General features: G+C 54.6%; 1 protein-coding gene across 1 annotated transcript in view; it reads left to right on the top strand.

Moving 5' to 3' along the window:
- Nucleotides 1-21,477, top strand: part of LOC122382999 (plexin-B-like) — a 92,157-nt gene that overhangs the window by 48,391 nt on the left and 22,289 nt on the right. Inside the window, exons 4-6 of the mRNA XM_043369038.1 lie at nucleotides 8,071-8,199; nucleotides 14,062-14,162; nucleotides 19,593-19,725. Of these exons, the coding sequence (XP_043224973.1) occupies nucleotides 8,071-8,199; nucleotides 14,062-14,162; nucleotides 19,593-19,725 (363 nt within the window). The remainder of the gene's footprint in view (nucleotides 1-8,070; nucleotides 8,200-14,061; nucleotides 14,163-19,592; nucleotides 19,726-21,477) is intronic.

Below are 21,477 nucleotides of genomic sequence, written 5' to 3'. Positions count from 1 at the left end.
TGCCGCCTCTTATCGCCGGTGCCGGCCGTCGAACGCGCCTCGAACGCGGCGGGAATGTTAATTTACGGCACGGCGCGACGATGTCCGGCGCAGCGGACCACACAGCGCGCCGCAGCCGGCTGCCAACCGGCCGACGGGCGGGCTGTCGGCCGGCCGAGCGTCGGCTTATTTCCGTCTCACACCGGCGGCGCGGCTCGGCGGCATCGGCACACCGCGCCCGATCGTCAACAGAACCCGATCGGACGCATTGTGACCTCAATCGGCACAGCTCGCCCTATACGACCCTGATTAGCCCACAATCCCGACCGATTCATCGAGACACCCCGAGTGCCGAGTGTGGACGCTGCTTGTGGCACGTTGGGACGCCATGCCCTGATATATGTCAAAGCTGACAACGCGCCGCAGTGCGTCGATACGAAATGTCAGGGGCGGTGCGGTGACAGTCGACTTCTGACAGATTATGGCAAACAGTTATGTGGCCTTCGTTCGATGCGGGTGTAGCTATGTAAAACGTCGAAACGATCCTCTCGATATTTCACACATATCTGGGTTTAGCTAAATACAAAGCTGGTGTAGTGCTCAACCTGAATTTAAACGTCACTCTCACTGGCTGCGAGCATAAAATACCTAGCCTGAAAAAATAGACGCTTGGGCGCTTGTCTCACGAAGTTTCAGTCTCCATTTCAGTTTTGTGCTGTTGAATCGAGAAATATTCGACCAAGAGCCGTCAGATTGATCTCGATGATGCTTCAGGCTGCAATATTCTGCGAGGGTCTGATGAACGAGGTCATAATTTGCCGCGCGTCATGCCGGTATGATAAATCACACGCGGCTAAAATACGGAGATGTTATTATAGTGATACTGTTTGACGTGCTGTTGCCCCAGCCAGTCGGGGGCGGCGGGCTACATAAATAGCCGGCCGGCCGATAATTGATAGCGCTACTCGTTTTGAGAGGAGGCCACGAGCTGCTGAGTGGGCACAGGCCGTGTCATCCCGGTGAAAAACGTCCGGCCGTCCGCCCCTGGCGCACGCGGCCCGACTGACAGACATCTGGCCCTTTTCACGGCGCGACGGCTGGCAACTCATCTGGCATGCGGGCCTGATGGGACATTTCTCAGCCGGAAATCAATTAACCTGCCAAGAGGCGGCGTCGTGCAGCTCTCAGCCGCGCCGCCTGGAACAAATTGGATCGGACTCAGATGCGTGCTCATCGGCCTGCTCTCATTTGAGGTCGGCGAATCTGACCCAGTCTGGCCGCATGATTATTTCTCTCTTTTCATCGCCGTCATCACAACTCCGCACGGTCCCATCGACTAATCCAAACATGCCAGCAACCCGAGCCAGGGCCTCCGGGAAGCGAAAACAGCGGTGTGTCTTCTCTGTGCGGGCACAGGAGCCTCCCTCCGCCTCTTCGCTCACCATTAGGCCGTGTTGGTTACGTTATCTCGGCTCGTCGGGCCGTCTGCCGCCGACGAGCGCCGGGGGTCGCACCGTCGACCCGTTTGTTTTCGCCGGCCCCCGACAGCGCGCGCTACCTGACACCGGCGCGCGCCGCGCGCTGATGGCGATGCGGCCAGATCAATCACGGCGCGGCGGCGGCGACAAGCGGCGCGGCGCGGTCAGCATGCAGATGCGGCGGTGTTGATGCGCGCACCTCCGTGGCAGGAGCTGTGTGCTCGCGCCCGCCGCCCCCGACCGCCCACCCTTCGTCCTGTCCAGTGGCGGATCCTGGGGGGGGTCCACGGGGTCATGACCCCCCCCAAAAGGTCTGAGAGGGTCATTTGACCCCCCCCAAAAGCCGAAGACCTAAATGCGCTATAGACGCCGTCTTGCATGCTCAAAATCACATGTCAAACACTTCTGAGCTAATACCTTTGTTTTTCTGGATCGTGTTGCGTGAAAAGGCGTATTGAAGGCCAGAATCTTACTCATTTTTGTCTCAACCGTGCGAGCACCAGGGGATGATCCAGGAAAACTCCAAGGGGATGGTCATGAATTTAATTCGTGGTGCCCCTACCTATACGCAAAATTAAAAACTCAACGGATTTCGGCCACTTAATTTTGGTGATGTCCTATTTCCATTTTTTTATTTTGTTTGTTTTATTTTTAGTGCCCCTGGGCCCTGGCAGGTCAAAATCACGTCGGAGGCGAAAGAAATTCACGGGAATCCCAAAAATCACGTCAGGACATTCAGGGCACTCTGACCAGCCTGACAGCTAGGGCCCTTCTTACTTCCTGGGGCCTCCAGTGAATAACCGCTAGTGTCTGTGTCGGCCCCTCTGACTCCTCAGTAGGTAGGAGGCCCTCTGTAGAGGAGACCCTCTGTGGAAAGGAGACCGCCTGAATGCAGAAGGCCCTCTGAAGAGAGGAGACCCGCTGTAGAGAGAAGGCCCTCTGAAGAAAGGAGGCTCTCTGTAGAGAAGAGGCCCTCTGAAGAGAGGAAGCCCTTTGCAGAGATGAGGTCCTCTGGCTCTTTGAAGAGAGGAGGTCCTCTGTAAAGGAGGCCCTCTGAAAGGGAGAGACCCTCAGTAGAGAGGAAGCCCTCTGTAGAGAGGAAGCCTTCTGTAGTTAAGAGGCCCTGTGAAAAGAGGAGGCCCGCAGTAGAGATCGGTGGTCCTCTGTAGAGAGGAGACCCCCTCTGTGTTTTGACAAATGTTTTTGCAAATTTTTCGCGGCGCTTCGCGCCGCCGATTCATGTACATACGTACAGGTCAATATGAAATCGTGACTGTAATTACATAAACCAACCGTGTCAAATTGAATCAGAATTCATATGTGTACTGTGAAGAAACTCCGGCTTGTACTGCCATGCTAAAAGGGTGGTAAAATTTGTGTTTTGGAGCGGAGCTGTGTTTTGACACATTCTTTTGCAAATGTTCTCGGCGCTTCGCGCCGCCGATTTATACACCAATCAATAAGAGAGATCGTGACTGTAATAACACCAACCGTGTCAAATTGAATCGGAATTCATATGTGCACTGTGAAGGAACTCCGGCTTGTACTAGCATGCTAAAAGGGTTGTAATATTTGTGTTTTAGAGCTGTGTTTTGACAACTTTTTTCAAATTTTTGCGGCGCTTCGCGCCGCCGATTCATACACAGGTCAATAAGAGAGATCGTGACTGTATGCTACTAATGCATTGGGCATTAGACTAATGCATAGGTAAGTGAGGTAACTATATCTACTACTTCTGGGTTTTTAAGTCGGTCGATCCGCCCCCCCCCCCCCCCCAGTAAAAAAATCCGTGGCGACGCTCCTCTATAGGTGGGTTTCACTAACTAAAACTACTGAGCCGAGTGACTTACGATAAAACTTCAACTCAGAAACGACGAAGATCAAATGTCATTTGATCTCGACATACTCGCTCCCTACCCCCCCCCCCCCCCCCCCCCGGTCGTCAGAATTCATTCATCAGACCTGGCATGTCGGCCGACTGGTGACCCCCCCCAAAACGTTCCCCTAGATCCGCCCTTGGTCCTGTCTCCGCCGGCGGCCCACCCGGAGCTGGAAGGTCGCCCACGTGGCCCCCAACCGCGACAGACGGTGGAAACGGGCACGTCGGGGCAACTTACGCCCACATCGTCAGCCACTTAAAGGTAGTGTGCCACCTTTGAAAGATTTCCCATTTTATTTTTCCTAGGATAAGAAGCTTCTGTTTTTACCTAATATCGCAAAAAAAAATCAAAAATGGGCCTGGAATAGTGCCTTTTTCGCCTAAAAGTTTTTCGGTTTTTAGATAGGTATAACAACTGTAGTGGGCTCACCTGCAAACAGGCGTCGGGCAACAATCGCGAATGCGGCGCACTTGTGACAATAAGCAAAGGTCATTATAGTGTTACGACCATACGACGTACGGGAATGAGTAATCAGCTGTCTAATCGTAGACAACACAATGTCGAGCCTTAAACTGTAAGCCCGTATTGGTATTGTTTCTTTTATTTGGCTGTCGAACATTATTTATGGTTTGAAATATGATTTTATGTAAAATAATTGATATGAAAAAGCCGTCTTATAAGTTATGACCCCATTTCACCACACGCAAGTGGCAGAAATGACAATGATCAGCTGACGCATTTTTCTTGGCCGAAGTCAGAGCGCGCGGCCCGACGCACCACGCGTATTTGGAAATTCCAACCTCGACGAGCATCAGAAGCCACCTAACAGGCGTGTTCGAAACCGCAGGAGATGATGATGAACGGGTTTATCGAAACTTGATTGGATGAGCATATCGGTAATAGCGATTTCAGTGTGTGCATTTATTGTTCATAGTGGTGTGAAATGTGGTTGGGGTACGACCGACAACCCGTCGGGGCGAATTTCGCACTGGGGTACTCAAAATTTGAAGAATTTAAGACGTTTCCATGAGTTTTGAAGGTATGGATAAGTTCTAAAAATCCGGTTCTCCTTATCTGGGCCATTAATTCCATACGGTCCAAGAAAGCTGGCACACTTCCTTTAAACTGACAACATACCAGTGGGTGAGACCTGCCTGCCACATGCCAGTGCCACCCTGCCTTCTCCGCAGACCAAGAGACATTCATAATTCAACATCACACGATTCAATATTCGCTGCAAGCGAAACGGAGGGTCATCCCATGCCACCGTTTGATGCTGCAACTTGGCTAAATATTTGAACTAAAAACACCGGTGCCATTGAGGTGAGCCTATCCGTCGGCGGTGACCCGTTACTGGTCTGGCGCCCAGCCGCCGCCGTTGACACAGATCGGCCCCCAGTAATGAGTTTGATAACACTTCTGGGGACCCGTCGCCGCGCTGCCTATCCAGAATTTAATTATCGACAAATTGTAATTAATGACTCACGGTAGCGGGTCATGCGGGCCACCGCGTATCCTCTCTACCGCGCGTGGCTACTGGCCGTTGTGGGCGGTGCCGACCCGAGCAGCACTGAACCGTGGGCGGTGGGCGGTGGCGAGCCGGGGCGGAAAACACAACCGACCATACCGCCGACTTTATTTCTGTTGGCCGGGGCATTAGCGGCGGCGTCTGGCGATGAAATGACGCCTGTTGAAGGAAGCAAAAACAGCGCGGGGCAGCCATGTGGCGCTTCTCAGTCGCTCCTGACGCCGGCCGCCTCGCATATATTTGCTTTTGCAGTCCGCTTCATCGTTATCCGGCGTGACAAATCGATTTTTCCGCTTCCGGGGCGGCGGACGCTTAATGCCGGTCCCGATGCTATTCATTGAGTCAGACAGAAGCCAGCCTGCCCGCAGGTAGATAGCAGGGTGGCTGTGTGCCATTTCCACGGCTTCGGCTACCTGTAGTGATTTACATTTCACTTAGCTAACAAAGCGCCCATGGAGATTGTGGCATTTTTCAGGACCGTGTGACCGTCAGAGCCCGATAACGTCCCGCCTGATCACCGTGCTACTCACGAGTGGGAGCTATGAACGCGGCCATTTGCATAATCCATGCAAATAAAGCACATTAGGAAACACAAAGTGGCTGAAATGGGATACGCAACTGTCATTTGTGGCTGTAGAATTCGTGAGAGTTGTCAGTTTTCCATCACTTGGACTGCCCGTGGCGGGCTCGGTTGCGTCAGTGACCTTTACTTCCGATGTGAATTCGAGCTTTTACCAGGGTCACACATGGATCAGAGGCGTCCCCGTCCCGATCAGGGGCCGAGTCCCACTGCCCGGGACGGCGCGGTGTGCTGTGGCCGAGCTCAGCGCGCAGGGTGGTCGGAAGCCCCCGGTGGGCTCTCACCTCCGACGGCGACCGACCGACGATCGTCGACGGCGGCATCCGACTGCCGACCGAAATAGACAAACACGGCGCGCCAGAGGTGGCCGAGACGCCGGCGGCGCGGCGCGGCGCGACGCGCGCTGTCGCCTGCGACGATCAGCGTGTCGCCGCGCCGACCCCGTCGGCCGCGACGTCCGGCGGGCGGGGATTCCTGTCTGTGACTACCCCGGACCGACGCTGGACGCACCGGCGCCACCGGACCCTCGGCAGACCCCGGGCAGACCACCGACGGACCGCCGACGGACCGCCGACGGACCACCCGCACACTCCCGGCGGGCCGGTGGCGCAACACCGGCGCGCTGTCGACGTGACGCGGCGCGTCGGCGGCGATAGTGGCGCGGACGAGCGGCTCGTGGCGCGTGACGCCCGGACCCGTGACGCACGCCAGGCGCAGTGGTTGCGTGAGGAAAGCAGGGATTGCGGATTGGGCAGGGCGAGATCGGGATGGGCGATGGTCCCGGTGAGCAGATTTTTAGTTATACATTTACTATATAGGTACTTACATGAGTACATTATATTGGAGAAGTAGGTGGAGAAGTAGGTACACGCGTTCGCTTGTGTGGAAACGGACACCAATGCGACTTACATAGTTCCTATCTCTGTATATGATTAGATAGGATTTAGGTTCTCCCTGGAGCATTTCTTTATATTATTTTTACTTCTATTCACATTTTCTCCGTCACATCATTCGGTTCTCTTAGCAGTGAGCTCCATCTCATTCATCTTCGTTAGATGACTTCCAAGGCGGAATTTTGTAAATGATCTTGTTAATGTTGTTCCTGGCTACAAAGACCGCCGGAAGATTGTCATCTTCTGGATCAAAGGCACTGCTGTATTTCTGAGCCCAAATCTCAGCCAATTTGCCTAATAATGTTCTCCAAAAGTCACCCTAATGATTTTGCATAATGATTAGTCTGAAGATTGGCTGTGATATGTCACATAGCTTTGTCTGCTGTCCTTCTCCTTTGCCACTTAATTCTTTCACTTTTCCTGAGCAACGGTTTATTGCATGAGCGGATAACCATGATGGAAAACTCATCAGAAACATAAACGTTGGATTCATTTTACAAGACTTCGATGGCGCGAACACTTTTTTAGTACGGCGCATTGAAAGGAACTGAGAACAAATAATGGTTTATATCGCAGCTTCATGAAGGGAAAATTTCAGTGTTACCTTCACCACAAGATGCACTCCTTGTTCGAACGTATGTAGACCATCTACAGAGGTCCTCCATGAAGCTCCTCAGTCAGTAGCCCGCCCGCGCCGCCGATGGTCCATACTAGGCCAATATCCCAGCAGGTCCAGCGAAGGGCCGCTCTTCACATCGCGATAGGCATATGACCGCTAACCGATAGGTGCGTGGGTGGTTGTCGGCTTGTTGACTTGTTTACATGCATTGGCTAATCAGAGCCGAGTACCTCCTCAAAGAGTTCATGGCTCAAGTTGGTATAGCAAGCTTTACGACGCAACAAAGACGTGCACTGTAGGTACCTAAACGGGCTGAAACTTGTTTGCTTCGAGTGCAGATCCACGATGACTGATATGTGATACGAGATAACGCTAAAACATAGGCATTGCTTATCAGGCACATGACTAAACAACTTCCTCGATGCAGTGCTAATGTTGCTGCTACCATTTATTTATATCGCCGTCCTATGGAGCTCTCTACCACTTACAACCTGTCTCCGAAGCGTGCTTGGTCGCATTCATCACAGGTCTGATTATGATGAATTATGGCATTCCCAGCGTTACATCCCATCTCGGGATGATTTGCCGCACCTCTTGTACTGGCGTCACCATACATGATCTACGGCGACAATTAGTCGGGCGTCGCGCGACAGTGCGCGACAGTGCGACACTGCCGGCGACAGCGACGGCGACGCTATCGGCCCGGAGCCGCCGCCGATTCGCGCCATTAATTTGGCGCGCCGGAGGGCGGTGGCAGCGGCTTGTGATGCCGACGTCGAACGATTGCAGCCTGTTGTGCTCCGGCTGGACGATCGAGCCGTGCAGGGATAGATCGAGAGGTGGTGTGGTGGACTCCCTTCGTCAGAACTGACCTGTCGCCATAGATGTATTAACGGGCACCGCACGTCAAAGCACCCGTAAACCATCAAGCCCAAGCCGGCCGTCACAACATCCAAAAATTCATGACCTCCTGACTAGAATGATAGTAAGACTACACCGTTTACACCATTCCCTTTCGCCGTTTTACGCCAGCAAAATATCCTACGAATCAAGACGATCCTTATCGCATTCGCGCGGCACAACTTTGACGGCCCGTTTTCTCCCTTCCACCAGGTGCTGGTGTCGTCCATGCGCTCGGCGCGGCAGTACGCCGAGCTACCCGTCGATCCCGGGTCACCGGTCCTGGCCGATATGCAGGTGGACCTGCCTGGGGAGCACGTCTACGTTCCCACAACACAAAAGGTGAGCGAGCGGTGAACGCTCTGTGTGAATTAAAATGTGTGGGATGCCTATTGTTATTTGTCCAATCAACGTTGTGTGTAAACTGTAAGCTTATCGCAGTTAAAAGTTGACAGCTTTCAATTTAGCTCATCATTTTCAGAATTCATATGAGTTGACGGTTGAAAATTACTGGCCGTGTAATCCCGTGAACCCTTTACGATCGCTCTGTTGCGAGCCCCGCTCAGCCCCTGGCTCACGTCGTCATGGCAGCTGGACGCCGCCGGCTGCAGGGCGCTGCAACTGAAAACCGATAGTGTTCCCGGCTAATTCGCGTGAGCGGCGCCATTTCGGCCGTCCACTGTTATCGTAACTCAATATTGGAGCGGCGGGAGCCGGTTGACGCGCGTCCCCTCCGCCCCTCTGCCGTCGTCTCTCGGCTCTGTCCCCGACGGTGCGCTCCCCTCCCCTCCCTGTCGGCGCCGGACCGTCAGCGTCACGTCAACTCCTCGGATGTCGTGATTGGGACCGGGGACGGCGCAACCTGAGCCGTACCCGCTCCCGGCTAATCGGGCCATTTGAATAACAAAGGGGAGAGACGGCGGACTGCTGTCGGCATGATGAGCCGGCCGGCTGACTCCCAGCTCATCGGATGACTCCACTGGGGGAGGAAGGATTGACTCTCCCGGAGTCTCCCTGGGTCATCGAATGACTCCGTCGGAGAGGGACCGGTATGAATTGACTCAGACGGCTAGCAGTTCATCAAGCTCTTAGCCCGCAGGATAAGGGGAGAATCGATTCTCGGAGCCTCAGAGGTAAAATTACAGCAGTTCTCTTCCTTTTGGTAAATTTGTTGAAACAGTCCAGTGCTGGTCTTCAGAGCGGTTCCAGGAATTTTCAGCATATGATTTGATTTGGAGCACCAAATGGAAAGTTGTATCGAGTTTAGGATCGCACAACCACGTGATGGGGGCAAATCTCTGCCACTGCTGCTTGCCGTCAAGTTGGTCTTTAATCGCGGACCCTCCGAGGTGCTTGGATCGCGATTCTGACCCGACTTAGCCGGGCGAGTCCGACTTTGACCCAGCACGGGGCGGCGACGGATGTCCTGACCGGGGATGATCGCTGGTCCAGCACCGCCATCCCTCAGTGCCACACAAAAGTTGGAGTGCTTCGAGCCAGAACTTTGGACAAAACCGCGAACCACGCTGAAACAAACGATGCCCGCTGCATGACGAAGCACCTCACACGATCCGGTGGGAGGAAATCATGGCCCGCTCAGCACTGCAACGAATCATGGATCAGCTAAAAACTTCACAATTCGTAATTCGAAACCAGATATTGGTGAAGACCTGGCCTCTACAAGGAAATCATCCCAGTGAGACGTGCGCCGCGCACTCCCATGGCCATCAGTCCTGCGGGACGCCTGATGTCAGTCCTGCGCACTGTCTGTCGCGCCCTTGCTGATAGGAGAGACTGCTGACGTTCACCCACTGACGAGTTACGACTGACTCACGCAGAGACCCTGTCTGACGTATCGTCCGCAACAGTGACCAGTGACGCGGTGACGTGGCGCGGTGCGAGAATGACCTCTGACCTCACCGGCGCAGGGGAGCGACCGGACGTGCCGCAGGTCTATCGCGGTGCTGACCGTGAGCTTCCCTTATCAGTTCTAGCGATACGCATGGTTCATTCGCTTGCATGGGACGTCATAAAACGCAACTTCTAAGCACTCATTTCTTTCAAGATAAATGCAAATGACCCATTGGCGTCTCTCGTAAATTCGCGATGCTGCCAGCCTTGAACAAACAATGCCCTCCGATTCGCTTCACTAGTGCCAAACAAATGAACAGCATTGAAGCACAACATATTTCCATGCGATTCACCAACGGTGCTGATGTAATACCCGCCATTGGCCATTGATTTCAGCGCGTTTATCATTAAAACAACACGCTGACGTCCTAAAGATACCCCCGACGTGACGTCAAATTGATCAAGGGGAGGCGTCCGCACTCGCAGCGATGTTTGCCACTCACTAGTCACTCCCGTTGTTAGACCTCCCTCATTCCCGGTATCTCTAGCAATACGCAATAGAATAGCTTCGCGGGCACAAAACCCTTGATGCAAATTAGCGCCTGTAAAAACAAGGCCCGCCCATAAAGTACACGGGACCACCAACAGTGCCAGCGCTCAGCTCGTAGGTAAACAAGCGAATAAATAATATCCAACATACGAGCCGAATCCAGGCTGGCTCATTTAGCGGCCACCCTGGCTTTGTCGCCTATTTATCACTGTGTTTTAATCACCACTGGCTACTCTGAGCCCTCAGAACCCCTGTACGGCTGCCGCCTCTGTAGCCCGCCCAGCGCGGTCGGACGGTGCGTGGGGCGGGTCCCACCTCTTCCACCTCCTCTGCGTTCTGTTCGGTGCGACCGCCGCGCGCGTGCGGCCGCCGCAGACAGGGCGGAGCGCTGTCGTCTGTCGCCTCCGCAGGCGAGTGTAATTTGTCCGCGCTGCGGCGTCCGGAATTCATTAGGCGGCCTGCCGCGCGGCGCGCATTGTGTGAGCTGCGTCTGTTTGCGCGCCGCCGACTCGTGTCGGCGTGTCGTGTCACGGCGCCGGCTCGCTGAGTCGTGTCGGCGAGTCGGAGAGGTGTCAGCCGCCGGTGGAGATCGGGAAGACAGCCGGTGGCACGGCGGGCTCAGAGAGCCGGGACAGGCCGCAGACGGACTGATGGCTGAGAAGATCGGACGAGGCGTCTGCGGGAGAAGCGTATAGTGAGAGTGATTCTCCCTCGGAATTCTGACGTCCTCTCCCTGCGCTGTGGTGGGCAGAGTCTGCAGAGAAGCCGATGAGGATCAAACGAGCTAAGCTGACCGGGCAGTCACCACTGACCGAACAGGGAGACTGACCGGGAGGACTAGACTTCCCGGTAGTTAGAGGTACCCAGAGGACGCACAGCCTACATACACGTCACCACGGGGCCGCTGACCTGGCCGGCACGTGACGGAGACCCTCTCGAGAGGATCACTATCACCTAGGTGTTAACTGGAGAACAAACCGCCGGGTCAGCCGCCGCGCACAAAAACAGGCCGTTGCGGTGGCGAGGTGCATTGGGAGAGGCGCCGCGGGTCAGGCCCGGTCAGTGCGAACGCGTGCCACGTGCGACCAGCCCAGCTCTGGCACAGGTGGGCTAGGACACCATTTTGTTTGCCTTCGTTCTCCAGCAACTGATAGTCATGCATCGTATTCATGCCAGGTGATGTCAGATTCACAGTGGAGCATGGTTTAATTAGAATAACAAGGTCTACGGATTACTGATAGCACATTATACTTCCAAGTTCCAACAACAAGCAGATTGCACTTTCAACAACCTGCATGTTCAACGTAACCGGACGTATGAGGTCTCAGTGAATTAAGTAAGACATGCACGTATGCAAATGTTATCTGTCCCCTTGCATGGGGCCGGCGTATTTGGCTCTGCATCACGTCACGTCGCATCACAATAAGCGCCGTCACTGCTCGCCGCGGGGCGCCCACCGGCCAGATGGCCATACCTCAGCCGAAACGAATCGCGGCAGCTCGTATTGGGCCGTGGCCGTGCCCGGTCGGACCGTCCACAGGCACGTGCCCTATTGTCGAGCCGTCCAGCGAGTCCATAACGGGCCGATAGAGAGCCGCAGAGCCGGCTGGTCGGGCGCCGAGCGCCACTTTATTGACGGCCCCCTGCCGCGGCGCCGCGACGCCACCGGCCTCTCAGGCTTTACGATGCTCTTACTTCTTGGGCCGTAACGCTACACTTACGGCGTCCTTTCGCTAAAACAATCGCACGCAGAGACGAACTCCATCTGAGGAAGGCTCGGAAAAACGTGCGCGCAGCTGTAAAAATGTCATCACGGGTCGTTCATCAGCGGCGGAGTGGGCGCGGCCCGTCTCCAGGGGACAACCGAGTCGGACGGGCTCCATCTGGCCGGACACCCCTCGGCGCAACGCCCCGAGATTAATGACTTTTTAATGATCTCCCTCGCAGGAATTTGGACTGAGTGCATATTTATAGAGCCCCCTCCTAGAGCGTGTCTGCGACGCGGCAGGCGCCAGGATCACCCTGCTGACGTCTGGTGTTATCTCCTCAGTTTTCAGCTCCCGGGATGTCAGTCTCCCCTTTCCTGTTCCCCCGTCAGTCATCAGGGTGATCCGCAGACTTCCCACAGTTTTCATCCCTTTGACTCCAGCCTGAGCACTGTCTGTCGTTCCCTCCGTCTCCTGACACAGTTGTTTGTCGCTCTCGCCTCTGCGGGGAGGCATACGGTGGGGTGATGAGGACTACACAAAAACAGCCGAGACAAGCTGGTGAGAAGTGGCTTGCATGGCTTGGCTTGCCATAAACGGTCGCTATTTCTATAAGTATGCATAACAACCAACTTTGACTCTGAAAGCCACCCATAGTTCACTTCTACCTGAACAGGACAAGCTCAACCAACTATACTGTCTAGTGTCTTTCATTGCAACCATATCAGAAAACAGGACTGTAAGACGTATCATTCAGTTCAAAAACAGGCATTGTCCTTTCAGAGAAGAACGAATTGTCTCCGCCAGCCCCACCGCTTGTCATCGGATTGATAATAGGAAGGTGGAGGAGCGGATGAATTGTCCTCACTGACGAGTGACGGTGGTCACTGTGACCCCTCTGCGAGAGGCGCCGTCTCGCCGCTGACCCGTCCCGCTGCCGGTCTGTCGCCTCTGAGTCACCCTCTGCCGTCCCGTGGGTGTCGTCCAACGGCCTGTCCTCGGAGGCCGCCTGTCCGAGGGACCGGCAGCAGGCCAGCCAGCTCACTGTTTATTCAGAGCGCGATTAAAGCCGCCGCGCCGCTATCATCCCTGCAGCGTCTGTCTCCTGCGGCCGATCGCCGCGGATCAATCAGTGACCGAGTGGGGCGTGCACCCCCCCCCCCCCCGGGTGTCAGCACCTCACCGGTGTCAGCACCCCAGCGTCAGCTCAGCGCAGGCCGCTGACACGCCAGGAAGTCGGTGTTTTGGTTCGCAGTTCGCACTAACGGAGCCCGGAGGTGTTTGGTCGGTGAGCTGAGCGAGTTACGGCGGCCCCGAGCCGACCTGTCACAAATGGCGATTGATGCCCCATCGAGGACGATGGAGTTGGGCCGGCGGGCATATTGTTCAGCGAAGCGATGGATGTGTGTTGTTCGACGAAGCATCTTCGACGCCACGTGGAGGAATGATGTTGCTGGGTTTCCGATGACTCACATAAACGTGAAAAGTTTCCTCAAAGAAAACAAACGCGTTTCAAGTGGAGGCGGAATTGATTTGAATGTTCAGCTCTGGTTAATTGCCGGGCATCTGCTCAGTCAAACACGTGTCAGCTGTATCCTGTGCTCACCAAGGTCTGCGAGAACAAACGTCCAAGTCGCCGCCGCCGGCCGGGAACTTGGAGAATCCGTTCAGGATGTCATGGCCATTTAATTAGGCGAGCTGGCCGACCCCCAGGCGAAATACATCATCACCCAGGCGTGATCGAGAAGTTGTGACTGTCCGACTGACCCGAAATTTGCTCAACTAGCTTTCGCCATTAGTGATGCCTGTCGGTCTTGGCAAAACTCCGCTTTCCGCGGCGGCTCGGGGTGACGGCGAAGAGTTTCTCGGAATAGACGGCCCACCGCCGAGCTATGCCAGACGCCCCAAAGGTGATGCCCTGTCCATCTCAAACCCAGATTTGTCAGTTATAATCTATTTTTGTACTCAACTTACGTCCGTAATCCAGCCGCTATTTTTAGTTGCATTCTTGATAAGTCGTACAGTGTCTCCTAAATGATTTAATTTTTAATTTTCTGTCGAACGTCTCTAACCCTGTGTCCCTTCTGTGTCCGCCAGGTTACGCTGCTGCGACTCCAGACGTGCGAGCAGTATACCAACTGCACCGAGTGTCTTCAGACCGGAGACCCTTACTGTGGCTGGTGCTCGCTAGAGAAAAGGTGAGCTCCACGGCGCCTTCACACCAGACAAGCTCCGCCGTCCGCTGCTAAAGGCCTGTCACACAATGACGGCATTTGGGCGGAGTCCTGTCGGCAGCTGCTGTCCAGCAGTGCATTTACATACAGTGGCGAAGGGGTGTTCATAATGCATGGATCTTGCATCACCAAAGCAAGATTAATCTCCATCAAGGTGACAGCACATCGCATATTTGTCTTACACTGTTTGCAAATGCGGTACAAAGCTGACAAATGCACCCACACACAAAGGCGTGATTGAGGGGGGTAAAGAGAACCCGTAAAGAGCTCAGTTTCGCACCAGTGTCATGACTGCAGCGACACCATTGCGTGGGGGCACCTGAAATAGTCCTTTTTGCTCACATTACACCATAAACTATACTGGAAAAGAAAGAAAGCAATGGGGGACGTGCGTCATTCTAGACCGCTGCAGACGCCGTGTTCATATGGTGCGCACGGCCCGGGGGATAATCGCCTGAGCCGCGCGGGCCAATGTCGCCCGTTTTTGCCCTCTGTTTACCCGTTCGTGCCGCAATTATCCGTAACTCACTGCGCTGCCGTACAAGAACCGGCGCGGAATCCGATTCCGGCGTGGGCACCCGGTTTTTACGGGCCGCCGGCTCGGCTGTGAATCAGGAGGGTCTGTCTCGGGGGGCGGGTCTCGACACGGGACCGAGGGGAGGGGGCGGGGGCGCGCCTCTGTTTGCCACTGTCCGAGGTCACGTCCGGCGCCGGTCCGCGGACCGGTCCGACGGGCCCCAGACGGACGGCCGTGCCTTATCGGAGATGGCGCCCATCTCGGCTCCTGCGAGCCGCTCCGAGATCCGCCGCCACTGCCATCGGCGAGGTCTCGAGGTTCCTGGATTGCCGCTGCCTTGGGAGGAGCCTTCGAGGAGTGTCTTGGACCGGAGCGGTGAATCGCGTGAATCGGCGACTCGCTCCCGGCTGACGGATCGGCGCGCCACCGTGCGGCTCATTGCGGGCCAAGTCGCCCTCCTTTATCCGACCATTTCCCCTCATAATGGCACGAATAAAGTGTCAGCGTAATGGGATGTGTCATAGGGGCGGCGCTGGAGAATTAATCCGGCCCATGGAAGTCACGTTAGAGGGCCGTTACACCGGTCGTTACGTCGGCGTAGTTCGTCATCTGACACGCTCACGTCACGCCGCGGGCACGTCGAGCACAGCCAGCGGGCGGGACGAGCACGGCCGACCCGGGGCACCCATCAGTCACCGGTCGAGCCCCGAGACTCGGCGCGGCTAGCAACAGCGCACAGTCACGGAAAAACGCCGCCATTGGCAGAATAGATGGCCGTTCGATGTAACAGGGGGTAAGAACAACGCTGGCCATGCTACGTGTGTAACACAAAATTTGGTCATTGGTAGCATAGCACCGTAATGCAAAAGTATGCGTTCATACAATTTCGGAAACGCTAGGCAGAGGAAAGTGATTGTTGTGATGAAATATTGGAGGGGTCAAAAAGTGGAGGCATGATGCCACCTCTTATACCTAAACGGTAGTTACTTTATGGATTCAAGGCGTTGATTCAACAAGTGAAAAGTTGAACATCCTGAATTTAGGCGCACGACACCTACAACCAAACATTTTCAAGGCTTTCACGTCATTTCACAAACTTCCGGCTCGGCGGCGGCTCGTCAGCCGGCAGTGTATGCGTTCAGCGCCTCACAGAGGCTGTCACAGCGCCAACTTCCGGCGCATGTTCGGGGCCCGCTGTTTATCGCACGTTTTTCCTTAGTTTCCGCTCGAACACAACCCGCTTTGTCGTTGAGTCAGCAGAACTAGATCAGCGCCTAGCGTTGGCAGGCTGAACGTTGACCTCGATGCCCAATTTGGCAGTCAGCGTAGCTTCTCAAATCACAGACTAAAAAGCGTATTTGTAGTTTCCAGTCGTAATCGCGGGCCAATCACATAGCGTGCACCTCGCTGGTACACGAACCCAGTCAATTCCCAATGCCGATCCAATAATTCCACGGAGGCGTAGGCGGTCATTAAGTACCGTTCCTCGGCTGCGTCCTGTGTGGATTTCGCACGGTAGGCGGCTGCCAACGACCCCTGGGTGACCCGGGGTCGGGGGCGATCGGAGGCGCGTCCGATCAGCCTTGGCCAGCCGGTGGCTCCCCACCTGCGGCGACCACGGAGGCGGCCCATTACAGAGCGACGCCATCCATCAGAGGAGGCGCGACGGGCACCACCCTTCCCGACGGCGGCGGCCAAATTCCACACACAACACAGGAGCGGCGGCGCACAGACAGTACACAATACACACAACACAGCAGAGCGGCGGCTCCCAGACGGCGGATAACACATACACAACACAGCAGTGTGGTGGCTTTCAGTCCCAGACTACCGTACACACAACACGGTCAGACAGGACAGCTCGGAGACATTTCACACAACACGGAGACAGAGCGGCTACCGGACGCACTATGGTTGGAAACGGCCTCACGGATGGCCGGGGGTCAACGCGAAAAAATGTTTTGCCCATAACTTGTTAATGCGTAGACCGACTGCGATGAAACTTTGCATAGGTATACCAGTGTCTTTCGTGCATCATACAGTAACTCAGAAATGACGAGGTCACGTCACGTCACGCGTGTGTGACGTCATCATTGCAAGTATGTTATAAGTCGCCTATGTCTTTCGTTATGTTATCGATATCGCGAGGCATTTTGAACATGTTTTGAATACTGCTTTTACTGAATGGATATTGTTGTTATGCTTTAGGGCGAGAAATATCAACGTAGTGACGCACAGTGTCTTACTATTGGTCATAAAGGGTCAAAAATTTGGAGAAAGAGTATTTATGATTTTTTTAGATTGGGCAAAAAAGTAAGAAATAAAATGACGATCAAATGACAAAACATGCGTCAGATTAACCCGGTAGTTGCTGGGGTATTTCCCCATCCGCCGTTTGCCGGGGGGGGGGGCGTTCAACGCCCCCAGCCGATAACTCGCGAACAAATAGGCGCAGCGAAACGCACGAGGCGCGGCAAACGAAAGAAGAACGCGACGAGACGATTCACATGAATACTTTAAAGTTGAATTTCGAGGTCACAGGTCGGGTCAAGGTCAGGTCAAACACTTGAAATCGGGCTTTCAGTAGCATGGACTTTAGAACCTCGCAATCGGTGCCTCGCGTTTCGCGTTTCGATTACATCGTCATCAGTTGGTCCTAAATAAATTCAGTCATCAGTTGGTCCTAAACAATCTGTCACAGCTGTCACAACTGTCACAACCCTTCATATAAGTGCTAAAAGAGTTTCAGATCAATGTAGGGGTCAGTCAAACATAGGCCACTGGCCAGGGTCAAAGTCAGGTCAATCAGGTAAGCACATAACCCCGAAAATTAAAACTGGTACCTATTCGCAGCCCATGCATGACACATGTTTTATGGGTACTTTTGGGCGTAGAACACGATGGTGACATTCATTTTATCATACGAGTACGTGGCTGGTTGAAAAAAGATCAATTTCAGAAATGCATGCATCATGGTCGTGAAGTACCTAACCACGAGAAATTGCCAACATTCAGTTCAAGATTTTGGAAAATGTAGAACGATGATCAAAAACCATAGATAGCCATTTGATTTGCCATGGTATTGGCAGTGTAATGGCGTTTACAGCATGTCTGTATGTCTGCTCTGTCGGTGGATATCCATATCCATACTCCAGGATATCCATACACGTTTGCACGATATCCATACTCCAGGTGCAGGGGCGAGCAGTTACTTCTTACGAGGGGTGCGGAGTCGAAGTCAGAGTCGGAGTCAGAGTCGGAGTCGGAGTCAGAGTCGCCCAGAGTCGTGGCAACGAGCCAGGAGTCGGAGTCGGAGTCGGGGTCGGTCAGGAGCCCGCAGTGGAAGTCGGAGTCGGTCCGAATCGGAACAGCTCCATCACGACTCCGAAACACTGGCAGGGGTCCGGAGTCGGAGACAGAGTTGGCTGGAGTCATGGCAACGAGTCAGGAGTCGGAGTCGTAGTCGGAGTCGGATTTGGCGCCACCACGACTCCGCAACCCTGCTTCTTACCATCATTTATAAGGATAAGCGATTGCAAGACTGACGAGCCGACCTGGTGCTAACGAAGCGACGGGTAGGTACGCCTCGGGAGATGAAGCTTCACGGACGATTTTGCGCACAAGTGCGCAGTCTGCTTTTACGTTCCCCTTACGCAGAATTGAACAGAGATTTATTCTGCCAAAAAGCTCAATGGAGGTCGATGGAGAACTTTTTGTATGTCCAATGAAACATAAACGTAATTTTGCAAATATTGCTGTGGTGACACTGCAAACAGAATGCAATGCCGTTCCTGATTTTGAACACGCATGGGAAAAAGAGTCACTCCACTCGATAGCCAACATAACAAGGATTATTTTGATACATAATAATCCAGTTTTACAACGTCATGGAGGTACTCCACATGCTATCACCAGCGCGGTTGTTTAAACCTTTGACGGCGCACCAAAAAAGCCACTATCAGAAACTCCCGATTCCACGTACAATAATGGAGACTAAATGTGCAACTAAATAAATTTTTTTGCCCTATTCAAAACATTTCATCAATTTCCAACAGAATGACACCCCAAATATACATATATTCCGAAATTGCCCACGGCCATCCGTGAGGCCGTTTCCAACCATAGTGGGACGGTGACAACTTTAAGTGACGGAGAGGTCGCTATGCTGCTGGACGACCTTAGGCAGAAATTATTACTCGTATATCTCGGGCCTTGTCCGCCATCCGAAGCGGTCGAGCTTCACATGCTGCTTGAACTGACTCAGAGCTGCACGCAGCTTGTTGCATCACGTTGAATTCCACGGAACTGCTTTGCATCTTCTCACCACCCGCTGAAAACATGACTTTCGATGTCACCTCGCTACACATCCAAAACTAGCCTAAATCTTATGCCCACCAACACACCCCTTGTACTCACTCCTGTCGCTATCCGCACCATCTCTTGTCACCTGGTCGAGGTCAATCTCCGTCGAGTCACCGTTTCCACCCAGCCCGAGGTGTTGTCCCTCCCCTGTCCCCCACCTCCTCCGGCACCGGTCTCTGATGCCTCCTGACGTCCCGGCGCGGCGCCCTGCAGAGACCGTGTCGCGGCCCCACCTAATCAGATCGGTCGCCTCCACGCCGCCGATTCAATTATTTTTCTATTATCTGCTGACGGCGCTGGAGGTGGACTGAGATCGGGCTGCCGAGAAGTCGGAGCGTCACCCCGCTGAGGGAGGGGGCCGAGATGTTAGTCGGACGAGAGTAAATAACGCTCTGTAACTGGCGAGTGCAGCCGATCGCGTGAGGGCACTCCGCTGTCAGATGCGTTTGCGCAGTACGAGAGTGCGTAGGAGCGGAGCGAGCCATCTCTGACGGTTGATGTGTTTGTGTCTGCAGGTGCACGGTGCGTTCCGAGTGCGGAAAGGCGGACTCGAGCTCGCCGCGGTGGCTCTCCATTGACGCCGGCCAGCAGTGTATTGACATGGAGAGGATCGAGCCGCAGCACATCGCCATCGACCAACAGGCGCAGGTCAGTGAAGCAGCTCTGTGAGTTAAGTCTTGAGTAGTTCTTTGTTCCAAGAATTGATCACGCAAGGAGATGTCGCTAAATGTTCTCTCGTTTAACGCATTTGTAGCATCATTATGCAGACATTGTTTCGCTCTTTTAGTCTTGTCCACTTTTACTACTGCGAAGATGGTCTGATCCGCTTAAATGCCGAGAAAACTGACTAAAAGCCGACCGAAGTGGCAGTGGTCGGCAGCACATTTGTCACTTAGCGGCAGCCGTCACTCGCACGTGTTCAGCAAAGCTCTGAACGCTGTCGTGCAGAAGGGATCGAGTCGCTCTCTGCGCAGGCAGCCCTCTATCAGTCATCATACAAATTAGCTGTCGAGGCGTGGCCGGGTCACCGAGCGGCGGTCGGAGAGGGCGGCGGCGCGCGTGTCGTTTGTCAGATGGCCGGCATCAGTCAGCGCACCGCGGCGGCTCTCTCAGTCCCATCTGCACCCCTTCCACCGCCGCGCCGGCTCCGTCTCGGAGCCGCCGACCGAAACGGAAGCCGTCAGCGGCAGATTTAAGCCGGCACGGCTCGTGTCTCCCACGTGGGCGCCTTTACCCCCATTAGCGTGTGCCGACGACCTGTCGACACTGCTGACGCCGCATTGTGGCGCGCGTTGTGCAAGCGGCGGCGACGCGCGGGGCGCCCCTTGCCTAATGCACCCCGATGGACGACAGGGCCGCTGACGGCCCGTGATGCGCGCGGGAGATGTCCACTCGCACCGACACGAAACACTCACTCACTCTCTCACTCACTCACTCGCCCTGTGCCTCACACTGAGTGCATCGCCGAGTGTTGAGGAGCGACATTGAGCTGTTGTCTATTCCTCAGTAGATTTCAGCCGATTGCAGAGTGCACATCAGACTTGGATTTCAACTTCGTGACGCATCTATCAAGCTATGCATGAGTCGTGACATGCTGGAGAGTGGAAGCCGAGCACAAAACCGAGTGCGGTTCGTAGATGGACAGGTTTCGGTGGCATCTTGATGTGCGAGCACTGACCCAACCCACTCCAAAGCCACTCGACTTGTTTTTCGGATAGCTCTGGAGTATTTTCTCGCGTCGAGACGTCAGCCCTGAGAGGTTCGAGGGCCGATAGGTTTGGCGTCCACGCGGCCAAGTGGCATCCTCCGAGATGAGATTCGGAGAGTAGGTTTTCAGCCGCCTTCTTCCGCCGCCTTCGTTCGTTTCCGGGCAGAAAGTGTCGGCGAATTCGGGTCACGACCCCATCCAATCTCGGTCCTGAGGTGCGCCGCTCGGCGGACGCTGCGATCGGCCGCGGGTCACGACAGGTTCGTACCCAGAGCAGCCCGGCCGAACGAGAAAACTTGGGCACATTGGGGCCATACCTCAGTCCAAATATGAGGCGCTGCTCAGCCGCGCCATGTGATGACGTTCGGTTTTTGTTTATCTCCCGTGCACATTCGTGTTCGATCTCCTAAGTTATCGCTGTTGTGTAGATTCCTGTCAATATTGGTGGCAGGTCCCAGACGTATCACCAGCCGGTCCCTTTGACCCGTCCGGCGACACACTGTCTCCAGAGAGTGCGATCAAAGGGGCGTCGATAGACGGATAAATTACACTGCACCCCCACCTCCCGGGGCGAGCTCTGCTGGGACCTGGGAGGTCCCGGTCGGCCTGGACCATCAACCGCCCTCTCACGGCCCACAGCTCAGAGAGCTGTCCCCGTGATCCCGGCGGGACCGGACCCGGCTCCTTTGCCC

Source organism: Amphibalanus amphitrite, unplaced genomic scaffold (genome assembly GCF_019059575.1).
Source record: "Amphibalanus amphitrite isolate SeventyFive unplaced genomic scaffold, NRLGWU_Aamphi_draft 000152F_arrow, whole genome shotgun sequence".
Classification (NCBI taxonomy): Eukaryota; Metazoa; Arthropoda; class Thecostraca; order Balanomorpha; family Balanidae; genus Amphibalanus; species Amphibalanus amphitrite.
This window is presented reverse-complemented; position numbering and strand designations above follow the sequence as displayed.